Here is a 15,227-nt window from a genome sequence, read left to right as displayed (position 1 = left end):
GAGGGATAGAAATCACACGATCCTCTCAAGAGATGCAGAAAAAGCATTTGATAAAATTCAACACACTTTCATGATAAAAACTACAAAAAATTATGTGTAGAGGGAACTTACCTGAACACAATAAATGCCACATATGAAAAATCCAGAGCTAAAATCAGACTCAATGGTGAAAAGCTGAAATCTTTTCCTCTAAGATCTAGAACAAGGCAAGGATGCCCATTTTTGCTGTTTCTATTCAGCATAGTACTGAAATTAAAGAGAAATTTAAAAAGCAATTAAAAGAAATAAAAAGTTCAAGGAAAAGAAACAAAAAAGCATCTAAATTGGAAAGAAGTAAAATTGCCATGTTACCTTATATGTAGAAAACTGTAAAGATTCTACAGAAAACCCTGCTAGAACTAATCAATGAATTCATTAATGTTACAATATACAAAATCAACATACAAAAAATCAGCTGCATTTCAATAAGATAATAGTAAAATATCTGAAACAGAAATTAAGGAAACAATCCCATTAACAATAGCAGGAAAAAATGGAATAAAATAGAAATAAACTTAACCAAGTGGGTAAAACACTTGTACACTGAAAATTATACAACAGTGATGAAAGAAATTAAAGCAGACAGAAATAAGTGGAAATATTCTGCATTCATGGATTAAAAGACTTAATATTATTAAAATTACTACTTATAGTAATCCATACTAGTATAAGTGATCTGCAGACTTAATACAATCTCTATCAAAATCTCAGTGGCAATTTTTAAAGTAAAAGAAAAAAGTCCTAAAACCCATATGAAACAATAAAAGACTCTGTGTAGCCAAAGCCATTTTGAGCAAGAAGAACAAAGCTGGAAGCAACACATTTTCTGATTTCAAAATATATTACAAAGCTACCATACAAAGCTGTAATACAAAACATATTACAATGTAATGCAAATAGTATACTACTGGCAAACAAGCAGACACATAAACAGAACACAACAGAGAGCCTAGAAATAAATCCATCATTTATATCAACTGATCTTTGACAACAATACACGATGGGGAAAGGGTAGCTCTCTTTAATAAATGGTCTTGGAAAACCGGATTCAAAAGAATCTAATTGAAACCTCATCTTATACTACACACAAAAGTTAACTCAAAATGGATTAACGACTGAATTGTAAGACCTGAAACCACAAAACCCCTAGAAGAAAACATACAGTAAAACCTCTTGACATTGTTCTTGGAAAAGAATTCCTGGATGTGACATCAAAAGCATAGACAACAAAAGCAAAAATAAATAAGTGGGATTATGTTACACTAAAAAGTATCTGCACAGCAAGGGAAGCCATCAACAAAATGAAAAGGCAGGGACTGCAGGGAAGGGAAAACAGGGAAGTGTTAGTCAAAGGGTACAACATTTTAGTTATGCAAGGTTAATAAATCCTAGAAATCTGTAAAGCATGGAGGTTATAGCTAGCAATATTGTATTGTAGTCTTAAAAATTTGCTAAAGGGATAGATCTTATGTTAGTTTTCATACATACATAAGTAAAGTTTCATATATACATAAGTATGTATGAAATACATAAGTTTCATACATACATAAGTAAAGAGGGCAGGATGAATTTTTTTAATTGGAGGATAATTAGTTTACAATATTGTGATGGTTTTCGTCATACATCAACACGAATCAGCATTAGGCATACATATGTCCCCTCCCTCTTGAACCCCACTCCCACTCCCCTCCTCATCCAACCCCTCTGGGTTGTCACAGAGCACTGGCTTTGGGTTCCCTGGGTCATACACAGAATCCACACTGGCTATCCATTTTACATATGGTAATGTTATGTTTCGATGCTATTCTCCCAAATTATCCCACTGTTTAATACCCTCACTGTGTCCAAAATGTCTTTGTCCTCTTTGCTGCCCTGCAAGTAAGATCATCAATACTATCTTTCTAGATTCCGTAATATGTGTTAATATACAATATTTGTCTTTCTATTCCTGACTTACTTCACTCTGTATAATAGGCTGTAAGTTCATCCACCTTATCCACCTTAGAACAGACTCAAATGTGTTCCTTTTTATAGCTGAGTAATATGTGCCACAACTTCCTTATCCATTCATCTGTCAATTGACATCTAGGTTTTTTTCCATCTCCTAGTTGTTGTAAATAGTGCTGCAATGAACACTGGGGTACACGAGTCTTTTTCAGTCCTGATTTCCTCAGGATATATGCCCAGTAGTGGGATTGCTGGGTCATATGGAAATTTTTGAATGCAATGGACCAGCTTATGGCATGGATGATGATTGTGGTGTATACTTACCTTTAAAGTCATTGAATTGTATACATGAATGTATATAGCTTTTTGTATGTCAATCATACTTCAATAAAATCTTCTTAAAAAAAGAAAAATAGAGAGAAAACTAGGGTAAATATAAAAGTCTATTGATTATTAACTGTACAATACAATAATAATATATTGTGGAGTTTAAAAGGTATGCATAATTAAAATATATAACAATAATAAAATGGAAGTAGAGAGTAAATGGAATTAAAATGTTCTGAATTTGTATCAATAGGAAGGAAGTGGCTAGAGTAATAATTTATATTAGGCTTGTTGTTGTTTGGTTGCTAAGTTGTGTTCAACCTGTTTGCAACCCCATGGACTATACTCACCAGGTTCCTCTGTCCATGGAATTCTCCAGGCAAGGATACTGGAGTGGGTTGCCATTTCCTTCTCCAGGGGATCTTCCTGACCTGGGGATCAAACCTGTTTCTTCTGAACTGGCAGGCAGATTCTTTACTGCTGAACTACCAGGGAAGCCCATAATAGGTAAAAGGATGCATGTTATATCTCTAGGGTTATCACTACAAAAAAGTAGAAAAATATATAACTAAGAAGTTAATAGAGGAGGAAGGGATGAAATAAAACATACTTGAATAGTCCAAAGGAAGGCAGAGAAAGAGGGAAAGAGACATTACATGGATGGTTGAGTCAAACAGAAAATAAAATTAAGATGATATATTAGACACAACTTCAATCAGAAGTTCCATCAAATGTAAATAGACAGTTGAAATAAGAAAAGATGTTGGACTGAATTTAAGAAATAGGACCCAACTATATGATATTTACAAAGATACATTTTAAATGTTAGAACCATAAAGGTTTACAAATAAAAGGATAGAAAAAGATATAAAGTACAAATACTTAACAAAAAAAGGCTTGGCATATTATAAAAAGTAGATATTAAGGAAGAATAATTTTTGGAAATAAAGGGGACATTTTATGATTAATATATACATATCACTATTTTAAAATTTTATGGCCTAATAACATAGTGTAGAAACATATGGAATAAAAGTTGACAGAATGAAAAGAACACTGCACAATCTATAATAAGAATATAAAATCTTAACAAACCACTCTCAATTGCTGCTAGAATTGGGAGACAGAAAACTCCCACAAAACAGTGTGTATATGAAAGAGGTAGATAATAAAAATAAATTTAATCTCAGTTGAATATGTAGAATACTGAAAGAAATAACCTCAATTGTACACAGAGTCTTTTAGAAAATGGTAAATGAGAGAACATTTCTAAGCTCATTTAATGAGACCAGCAAAACCTTTTTATACCTGATAAGGGCATTGAGGAGGGAATTATAGATCAATCTCTCTCATAAGAGAAGCAAAATTCTATACAAAATACTAGCACTTCAAATAAGCTGATATATTAATGAAGTTTATACGTAACATCAAAGTATGCGTTCATTGCTCAGTTGTGTCTGACTCTTTGTGACCCTACGCTCTGTAGGTCACCAGGTTCCTCTGTCTATGGGATTCCCCTGACAAGAATACTGGAGTGGGTCTCCATACCCTTCTCCAGGAATTGAACCCTGCTTCAGAATGGGTTTTATTCCAGCTTCACAAGTATGGAACATGTACAAATCAATCACTAATCCACCACACTAGGCAAAAAAGGGAGAAAAATCATATGATTATCTCGATCAATATTTTTTAAAAAACATATAAAATACTGTATCTGGCAGCATTATATATATATGATCCCAGTTATGATCATGAGGCTTGCCAGGTAGGATGTGTCTTCTGCCAGTGATGTCTCTTGGGAGTCATGGTGAAGAACTGTGAATATTACACTCACCAAAGAGAAATGAATGCCTGGTACACACACTGGCTTGGCAAATTTTTCACTTTTGAAGTTCCATGTGGTTCTTTTGCATATTACAGAGTCATCATTTTTGGTTTTATGTGATTATATATGTTTTCAAATTGTATTTTATCTTTTTAAATAAAATAATACTATAGTCTGTGTCTATTGATTCTCATATCTTAAATCTTAATGATTCTGTTTCTGTTGTCTCTACTGGCTCCCATTGTACATTTGGTAATTAGTTACTTTCTTGGTGCTATTCATTATTTTTCAATGTGTACTTGTCATCTTATTTATTGTTTGGTAGGAATAACAGGTTGGAGTTGTTTATTCAGTTCACCAAGAGGCACTATTTGTCCTTGACCATCTTATATTCAAGTTCAAGGCTTGAGACTCTCTACATCTCCAGGGATCTGAGAGATCTGTGCAAGACTTGGTCACTGTAGGTTTCTCTTATCCTGAGGACATATGTAAAATTTATCCATCAGAATTCTCAACTGGTTGTGTCCTAGGCCTTGAAGTATGTGAAAAAAAACAAAAAGGAAAAGAAAATCACAACACATCATTGAGACAAATTAAAGAAGATATAAAAACATGGAGGGATATATTGTGTTCAGTGATTAGAAGACTCAGTATTGAAAAGCTATTACTATCTGTTTAAAGCTATCAGTGTCTATAATTTTAATATAAATTCATTAAAACACCAGAAGTTTTATTAATCAGATTTTAGAACTTGTATGGAAATGCAGAATATCAAGTATAGCTCAGGGGATCTTAAAGAAAAGAAAGTTAAAAAAATTAGACTACCTGATATGAAAATTTACTATACCACAATAGTGATTTAAACAGTGTGGTTCTGGCACATGTGTAGATCAATAAACCAGCAGAACTTATCAGAGACTTAAGAAAGGGCTCAATTGACTCATATGTGGTCACCTGATTTATGACACAGTTTAGTGAGGATGGGAATGATATTTCCAATTAATGATTCTGAGTCAATTGCTTATCCATATGTGAAAAAATAATCATGGCTCCTACCTTACATTATATTAAAAAATCAGTTCTAGATAAACTGTATATGTTAAAAGAAGAAGAAAACAAAGAAAATACTAGTATACTAGGTTAAGACAGTATACTATCCTTATTACTTTTGAGTAGCCAGGCTCCTTACCAGAACAGAAGGTGCTGACTCTGTTAAATTACCAATTTAACAAACTGGTAATACCAAAAAGTAGATATTCTGTTCATCAAAAGATATATATTAAGAAGTTAAAAGGAAAGTAGAAGATATTTTCAATACATATCTCTAATAAAGGAGTGATATCTAGGCTACATAAAGACTACTACCAATCAATAAGAAAAAGGCAGACAACCAAGTAGAAATATGGTGAAAGACTTCAACAGGCACTTCACAAAACAGAATATCTAAGTGTGCAACAGATACATATTAATGTGCTCATCTATATTATTCAGTAAACTAAATGCTTCAGCAATACGTGAACCATGAACTTCCAAATGTTCAAGCTGGTTTTAAAAAAGGCAGAGGAACCAGAGATCAAATTGCCAACATCCGATGAATCATCGAAAAAGCAAGAGAGTTCCAGAAAAGCATCTATTTCTGCTTTATTGACTATGCCAAAGCCTTTGACTGTGTGGATCACAATAAACTGTGGAAAATTCTTCAAGAGATGGGAATACCAGACCACCTGACCTGTCTCTTGAGAAACCTGTATGCAGATCAGGAAGCAACAGTTAGAACTGGACATGGAACAACAGACTGGTTCCAAATAGGAAAAGGAGTACATCAAGGCTGTATATTGTCACCATGCTTATTTAACTTATATGCAGAGTACATCATGAGAAATGCTGAACTGGAGGAAGCACAAGCTGAAATCAAGATTGCTGGGAAAAATATCAATAACCTCAGATATGCAGATGACACCACCTTTATGGCAGAAAGTGAAGAAGAACTAAAGAGCCTCTTGATGAACATGAAAGAGGAGAGTGAAAAAGTTGGCTTAAAGCTCAACATTCAGAAAACTAAGATCATGACATCTGGTCCCATCACTTCATGGCAAATAGATGGGGAAACAGTGGAAACAGTGGCTGACTTTATTTTTCTGGGCTCCAAAATCACTGCAGATGGTGATTGCAGGCATGAAATTAAAAGATGCTTGCTCCTTTGAAGGAAAGTTATGACCAACCTAGACAGCATATTAAAAAGCAGAGACATTACTTTGCCAACAAAGGTCTGTCTAGTCAAGGCTATGGTTTTTCCAGTGGTCATGTATGGATGTGAGAGTTGGACTATAAAGAAAGCTGAATGCCGAAGAATTGATGCTTTTGAACTGTGGTGCTGGAGAAGACTCTTAAGAGTGCCTTGGACTGCAAGGAGATCCAACCAGTCCATCCTAAAGGAAATCAGTCCTGAATATTCATTGGAAGGACTGATGTTGAAGCTGAAACTCCAATACTTGGGCCACCTCATGCGAAGCGCTTACTCATTTGAAAAGACCCTGATGCTGGGAAAGATTGAGAGCAGGAGGAGAAGGGGACGACAGAGGATAAGATGGTTGGATGGCGTCACCGACTCAATGCGCATGGGTTTGAGTAAACTCTGGGAGTTGGTGATGGACAGGGAGGCGTGGCATGCTGCGGTTCATGGGGTCGCAAAGAGTCGAACACGACTGATCGACTGAACTGAACTGAACTGAAGCTAAATGAAGATCAAAACCACAATGAAATACAACGACATCTACTACAATGGCAAAAATTAAAGGGACAGAAAATTCTGAATATTCTGGAGACTGTGAAGCACTGAAATTCTCCTGTACTGTTAGTGGGAATTTATATCAGAAACTGTGGGTTTCACTGAAACAGAACAAATATACACCCGACAATCCATCAGTTACACACTTAGGTAAATTCCCAACAGAATTTGGGAATTTATTTATTTTCACAAAACATGAAATGCATACTTATTTTCACAAAAGAAATTGATAAGAATGTTCAAAGCAGCATTATTTATTTATTTATTTTTTTATATTGGAGTATAGTTGATTTATAATGTTGTGGTAGTTTCAGGGGTACAGGAAAGTGATTTAGTTACACGTATACTTATATCTGGCTTCCCAGGTGGAGCTAGTGGTAAATAACCAGCCTGCCAAAGCAGGAGACTTAAGTGGTGCTGGTTTGATCCCAGGGTCAGGAAGATACCTTGGAGGAGGAAATGGCAACTCACTCCAGTATTCTTTCCTTGTAAATTCCATGGACGGAGAAGTCTAGTGGGCTACAGCCCATGGGGTTGCAAAGAGTCGGACACAACTAAAGCGACTTAGCACATACATATATATCTATTCTTTTTTGGATTCTTTTCCCATATAGGTTATTACAGAGTATTAAGTAGAGTTCCCTGTGCTGTACAGTAGAGCCTTGTTGCTTATCTATTTTATATACATTACTGTGTATATGTTAATCACAAACTCCTAATTTATCCCCCACACTCACCTTTCCCCTTTGATAACCATAAGTTTCTTTTCTAAGTCTGTGAGTTTATTTCTGTTTTGTAAATAAGTTAATTTGTATCATTTTTTAGATTCTACATATAAGTGAGATCATATGATATTTGTCTTTGTCTGAACTACTTCATTTGATATGATAATGTCTAGGTCCATCCATGTTGCTGCAAATGGCATTAATTTATTCCTTTTTATGGCTGACAGTATTCCATTGTATATATATGTACCACATCTTCTTTATCCATTCATTTGTTGATTGACGTTTAGGTTACTTCCATATCTTGGCTATTGTAAATAGTGCTGCAATGAACATTGAGGTGCATGTATATTTTAGAAGTATGGTTTTCGCTGGATGCATGACCAGGAGTGGGATTTCTGGATCATATGGTAGCTTTATTTTTATTTTTTTAAGGAACCCCCCATAGTGTTCTCCCTAGTGGCTGTACCAATTTACATTCTCACTAAGGATGTAGGACAGTTCCCTTTTCTCCACACCCTCGTGTGCTTTTTGGCCACCTGTATACTTTCTTTGGAGAAATGTCTGTTTAGATCCTTGCGTATTTTTTGTTTGAGTTTTTTTTTTTTTATATTGAGCCGCATGAGCTATTTGTATATTTTGGAGGTTAATCCCTTGTTGGTCGCATTGTTTGCAAATATTTTCTCCCATTCTCTGGGTTGTCTTTTCATTGCTTATGGTTTATAGTGTTATTTATAATAGCTCTATAAGTGGAAATAATGCTATTGTCCATCAACAATAGAATGGATAAATTGTGAAATATTCATGCAATAATACAATATCCTAAATAAAATTATACACATGAATGAATATTAAAGCTAACACTGAGTGCACTAAACTAGACACACACAAAAAAGGACACTGAATTTATATAAAATTCAAAGTAGAGAAACCTATTATATGGTTTTAGCTGTCAGGATAGTGATTGTCTTTGGTGAGGGTATGTTTAAAATTCATTGAAATGTATACATGTATCTGAGCACTGTACTATAAGTATGTTAGTTTTCAACAATAATGTTTACATTAATTTAAATAACTTCATTAGATTATATGAATACAAAGGAAAACTCAGTTCTTCCCTCCTCAATCTTGTTTGGAAGGCAGAAGTGTAACTGAGTGACATAGTAGAGGTGAGCATGGTTGGTATGTTCCATGGGACAAAGAGGGATTACATACAACCTGAATTGAGAATGGAGATTAGTAAGGCTTCCTGGGAGAAATGATGACTCTATTGATTCTTAGAATAGGAATTAACAAGGTATATCATGGTTGTTAATTGCAGACAATAGAACCTACTTCAGCTGGTCTAAGCAGAAGGTGTTTATTAGAAGGTAACAAGTTACAAAATATCATGGAATATCTGGGAACCAGGCTTGGCTGCTACAAAGACATGATCCATATAGACAGAGAAAAATATCCAATACCACCATGAGATTAATAGCAGATACATCATTGACTCTCTTGCTTTCTGAAGTCCATGATATATAGTACTGGATTCCTGTGCCACTACTGTCCCAGAGAAACCAGACATTTCTACTACTGTCTTGCCAAATAACCTAATCTCTCTACACACTGACATCCTTCACTTTTGCCTTCAAGTTTTGCAGTAGTGTAACAAACTAGTAGAAACTAGCTCACTTACAAGCGCTATAACTGCAGAAAACTGTACAGAAATTTTCTGACAGACCAGAAAGGGTTGGAATGGATGTTGAATGAGCTAACGTATGGGATCTGCTGTAAATCAAATAAAAGGAATAGGAAAGTAAGAAATCCAAAAAGAAGGAAGAGCAGCTTTTAAGATATATTGGCATACAGTTATGTGAGTAGAACCAAATATCTTCACGGCTTCGCCTCCTACTTACGTTAGAAGCTGCACAACATGCTTCTCCATGACGCAGGAGTTTGTGTATTTCTGAGTGTGTGTGTGTGTGTGTGTGTGTGTGTGTGTGTGTGTGTAACTCTGGAGAACTCAGCAAATGACATCCAGACTAAGGCTCAGTTTCTTCATTTGAAAATCAGTATAGTGATATATATCAATACACAAAGCACAGGACTGCTTTGAGGGTTAAATGAGCCCACGTTCAGGTAAGCATCTCATGTAGTACCTGATATATACAAGAGATGTAACGTAAACTTTTTTGTCTGAAAGAGAGAGATTATGGCAGTTGGTGAGAAAGGAGGATTTGAGACAGATGGTGTGCACCTGATCATATTTTCTTCTTTTAGAAGCTGAACCTTCTAGGTAAATAACTGGAAAAAAAAAATGACAAGCAGAACTTATGATGGCACATTCCTCCTTGATTCAGATAGGAACAAAATATAGTTTCACACTGACCTGATGGAACTACTTTTCTACAGAGAAAAATAAAAGGTGAGTACAGAGATTACACATCATACAGAGCCAATATAACAGGAGGCAAGCTTTAATGTTGGGTACATGGAAATCTTATTCCATACCCAGGAAAGCAGAGGCCCTCTGGGGCCAGGTTATTATTATTTTTTAATTAGTTCTATTGAGGTATAAGTTATATGCAAGAAAATTCACCAATTTTAAGTGTACAGATCATTGAGCTTTGACAAATAACTACAACACTACATAAAACATCCCATCATCCCGTAATTTCCCCCAGGCCCCTCTGAAGTCAGTCCCTTCACCTGAAAACTGGGCCCTGAGCTACACTGATCCTTCTGTCATATCGGTTTTGATTTTCTAGAAAAAGAAATCATTCAGCATGTAGTCTTTTGTGGCTGGCATCTTTTATTTAGTGAGGTGTTCTCAACTTTATCACTGCCCCTCTAAAGAGCCTTTCTATACCTATTTCCCTAATTATCTCTCCCCCTCTTATGAAATTTTAATACCACAATTATACTGTTTGTGTGTTTATATACTACATGTATACCTGCATTTTATACACTAAAAATAAGATTTTTTCACACCCCCAGAACAAACATTTTTCCCCTTGGAGGCAATAATGCCCAATTGAGAATACATGATTTAGTATGATGCTTTTTTGATTCATCGGTACTATATCAGCAGTTGGTTCATTTTTATTGCTTTGTAAGTTTGATTGTATGAAAAGACATTCAAGAATGAATAGAATAACTGCAAATGTGTTACAAAGGTCAGGTATTAACCACATAATTCAGTTACTGTTCTCCCTTAACTTTGATCCTTGGTTTCCCTGGTATTAGTAAACAGACCTTTTATCACACAGTTGTTCAAGCAAGAAATCTAGGAGTGATTGAGATACTTCCTTTCCCTTCATTTCTCCATATACAATTAATGTCAAATCCTGTCAATTTAACCTCTAGATTATTTCTTGAATTTGGTCTCAAGGGATTGGATTTTCTATAACCCAGAACATTCTAGACATGTTAAGAATTTTGATTTTTACCTTAAAAGAAATGGGAGGCCACTGAAGGAATTTAAATAAGAAAGTGAAGTGACTTGATTAGTGTAATTAAAAATTAATACATCTTTTATTTAGTAAATAGCAATTTAGAAGGTAGATAATAATTAAATCACTTCCCAGGTGGCACAGTGATAAAGAATCCGCCTCCCAAAGCAAGAGAATGAGAAACGGGGGTTCAGTCCCTGGGTCGGAAAGATCCCCTGGAGGAGGAAATGGCAGCTAGTATTCTTGTCTAGAAAATTCTATGGACAGAAGAGCCTGGTGGGTTAATAGTCCATGGGGTTGCAAAGAGTTGGACATGACTGAGTGACTGGGCACACACACAGTAATTAGAAGGGACAAAGACTACTTAGGGAAAGGATCTTTCAGAAGTCCAGAGGAAAACCGATAGTGGTTTTTTTGTGAATTTAAGGGTGGGTGATGGGAAAATTGGGAGACATGCTATGTTCTCAGAGGGGCCCATGATAAGAACTTAGTCAAGGTCTCACTGTTAGATGATAATGTAACTGTGATGAGAAATTCAGATAAATCCTCCTATTGCTTTCTGCTGCCTTGATTTAGTCTTTTTTTCTTTTTTGCCAAAGAAATCATATCCTAAAGAAATAAAGTATAAATATTCTTGAATCATTTGCTGATGAGTTGGAATGAATTAGAGAATTAGAATGATACTTAAAAGAAAAAAAACATTTTGTGTACTTAATGCATCCACTTTACTTTCTGTCCATCTTAGGATATTTTCCTCCCAGTGGTTATTGCAATAGTAGTATCCATGTATCAACTTCAAATGGTCTGAAATCAAGCTTTATGCAAATAGTTTTGACTGTGTAGATATACACATACTCTGGGGGCCTCTCAATGTGGTCTTTAACCTATTAAAGGTCAAGAATCAATGACTTACTGTATTTTCAGTGTAGAGTACCCAGAAATGCATATGACAATAGTTCTCATTCTTAAGGCACATAAGGTTTACATCATGTAAACAGAAAAATGACAAAATCACACTGCCAGTTAATGGAAACAAAATATGAACAAAGTTCTGGAAGCTTGTTAGTTACACGGGTGCTTTATCTCTTCCAGGTGACTTCTGAAGCATGGCTGCCCACAATGCTTCCTCCTGCGATGACCCTATATTGACACCCCATTTAACCAGGCTCTACTTTGTAGTGCTTATTGGAGGGCTGATGGGCATCATCTCCATTTTGTTCCTGCTTGTGAAAATGAACACCCGGTCTGTGACCACCACAGCAGTCATTAATCTGGTGGTGGTCCACAGTGTTTTTCTGCTCACAGTGCCTTTTCGCTTGACCTACCTCATCAAGCACACTTGGACATTTGGGTTGCCCTTCTGCAGATTTGTGAGTGCCATGCTGCACATCCACATGTACCTCACATTCCTGTTCTACCTGGTGATTCTAGTCATCAGGTACCTCATTTTCTTCAAGCACAAGGACAAAGTGGAATTCTACAGAAAACTACATGCTGTGGCTGCCAGCACCGCCATGTGGCTACTGGTGATTATCATTGTGGTACCCCTGGTTGTTTCTCAGTATGGAATTCATGAGGGCTACGACATCCACCACTGTTTCAAATTCCACAAAGAACTTACTCATGCATATGTGCAAGCCATCAATTATATGATAGTTGCTATTGTCATAGTCATCGCAGTGATTCTCTTGGTCCTCCAGATCATCATCATTGTGTTGATGGCACGGAAGCTCGGACACTCCTTACTATCCCATCAAGAGTTCTGGGCTCAGCTGAAAAATCTGCTTTTTATAGGAGTCATTCTTATTTGCTTCCTTCCCTACCAGTGCTTTCGGATTTATTACTTGTACACTGTGGCACACTCAAGAGACTGTAACTACAACATTGCATTTTATAATGAAATCTTCTTGAGTGTAACAGCAATTAGCTGCTTTGATTTGCTGCTCTTTGTTCTTGGGGGAAGCCACTGGTTTAAGCAAAAGATAATTGACCTATGGAATTGCCTTCTGTGCTGTTAGCCACAGACTACAGTATTCAACATTACCTCCTTAATATTGACAGTAAAAACAGGAATGGCTATTTCATTACTCAATTAAAACCATGTCTTGATGCAACCAAACAAAAGGATTGTAAAATGTCAGAGCATTCATTTCAGCCTTTGTTAAATTCTTATCATCTCTGAATGATACATATACAAAGACTAACGATGTTCAATCTACCTGTAGTTGCAATACTGCATTATTTTCCAATATAAAATGTCTACTTGGCCCATCCAGGTACTATGGGTCCAATGGTTTCCGAGTTTTACTACCTTATTTTCATTTCCTCAGTTTGAAACGTGGCCTTTCCTTAGGTTTTGGACTGGACTCAGCCTTCTAATTCTTTTCATTCCACTTAAACTTAGGTAAGTTAATCCTAGTCATGATTCTACATCAAAGACACAAACTTCACTTGGCTAACCAGATGAGATGACCATTCAGCTCACACCCTCACACACACACACACACACACAAACAGATGAGGGGGGAGAATAGTATAAAAAAAAACAAAAAAACCTATTTTTAGATTATCGAAACTTTGATGGGAAGTCACTAATCTAGACATCAAGAGAAACAGAATTCGTTGTGACTAAAACAAGGTACCTAGATTTGTCTTCTGAAAGATAAGTTTTAAGGATGAGATCACTTTCCTCAATATCTCCAAAAATCATTTAAAAGCTTACTGAATATATCTAAATAATGGTGAAACTGTAGCTTAGAGAATAACCCTGACCAATATGCTGCTAGGCATAAAAGTTAGTTCCCAAGGGAAGTGATTAAATTTCCCCTCTTTCTGTTTTTTGAAGGATTTTTAGTTGTCTTGGGCCACAATTTAGATTTTCCTTGGAGACAGAAAGTTATACTGAAATTTTAGAGTTCCTTTCCTCCCTTAGTTATGTGTCTTTAAATAAATGAAAACAATATTCTAAAAAAAGGACTTCTGAGAAATATATAGGAAAACCATTAAGCTAGACTATGAGATTAGACTGTTAAATTGAAACATAGGACTATGGGTTTTTTCCCTCATGCTCACATTTCTACTATTTCCCTCAAAGTTTCACAATCTTGAAACTTAGCAAAGAACTGATCCTGTTTCCTATTTGATCCTTCAAAACCTGAAGCGATTCTTGGTAGGAAGAGAAGAAATGAGTGAATTAAGGTAATTTTTTTCTTCTCCCAACAAGGTAAATGTTTAGGATTTAAAGATTTTGCTTTATTTATTATACCCTATGCATCCACAAATTCAACAAATGAATAAGAGGTATCCTTGTGGGTTTTATGATTACTGAAATTGCTGAGTCATAGAAATTAATTTTGAGGAAGAAAAGTGACAACATACTGCATATGTGACTTATTCAAAATTTTTTCCTGTTTTAAATTTTCTCTTATCCATCTTTTTTCTTTTTAAGTTATAATTATTTAAAAAATTAAAATATTATTTATGAGAATTACATTGTTTCTCTCCTCGTATATCCATGTCTTACTATCATAATGTCTTGTTAGCTTGTAGATTGTATTAATATTATAGTCTCTTTCAGTCTTTAAATATGTTGAGTTCAGGCAATTATGCTTTTCTCTATATTATCATATATTATAATAAAGAGCCTCTTTTACAAACCTCTGAGAAATGCTATCTCAAATATAGAAATGCAATGTATAGAATATCTTATCCATTAATATTGACAAAATAAACAAAAATTTCAATTTGTCCGTCCTTTGTCTCTAATTGCTTTAAAAGTGAATCTCATGCAGGAGTAGGAGTGACATTGGCCTCTCAGGCTACTTTTGGATATCACAATTATAAACGAGTACTACTGGCATTTGATGGCTGGGGTTAGAGGCTAGCCTTGCACACAATTAAAAATTATCAAGTCTGTGAAGACTTCCCTGATGGCCCAGTGGCTAAGATGCCATGCTCCCAGTGCAGGGGGTCCAAGTTAGATTCCACATGCCACAACTAAGACCCAGTGCAGCCAAAGAAAGAAATATTAAAAAGAAAATTATCAGGCCTTACTCTGTATTAGAGTGTTCTTCAAGACATTCGTGAAATAAAACACATTGTCATAATAATCAGAGCAGTTACTTAGGTTTTATTCACTT

At 35.5% G+C, this 15,227-nt stretch overlaps 1 protein-coding gene across 2 annotated transcripts in view; it reads left to right on the top strand.

Annotated features, from left to right (window-relative positions):
- The window catches only part of GPR141 (G protein-coupled receptor 141), a 57,073-nt gene extending 43,431 nt beyond the window's left edge, over window positions 1–13,642 (top strand). For both annotated transcript variants that reach the window (XM_081534150.1, XM_081534151.1), the window contains 2 exons: window positions 9,917–10,061; window positions 12,181–13,642. In XM_081534150.1, the coding sequence (XP_081390276.1) occupies window positions 12,195–13,106 (912 nt within the window). In that variant the 5' untranslated portion in view covers window positions 9,917–10,061; window positions 12,181–12,194 and the 3' untranslated portion in view covers window positions 13,107–13,642. The remainder of the gene's footprint in view (window positions 1–9,916; window positions 10,062–12,180) is intronic.
- Window positions 13,643–15,227: the final 1,585 nt, after the last annotated feature.

Source organism: Giraffa tippelskirchi, chromosome 10 (assembly GCF_054371585.1).
Source record: "Giraffa tippelskirchi isolate mGirTip1 chromosome 10, T2T-mGirTip1v1.2.pri, whole genome shotgun sequence".
NCBI lineage: Eukaryota > Metazoa > Chordata > Mammalia > Artiodactyla > Giraffidae > Giraffa > Giraffa tippelskirchi.
Note: the sequence above shows the minus strand (reverse complement) of the source record. Positions and strands in the feature narration are given on the sequence as shown.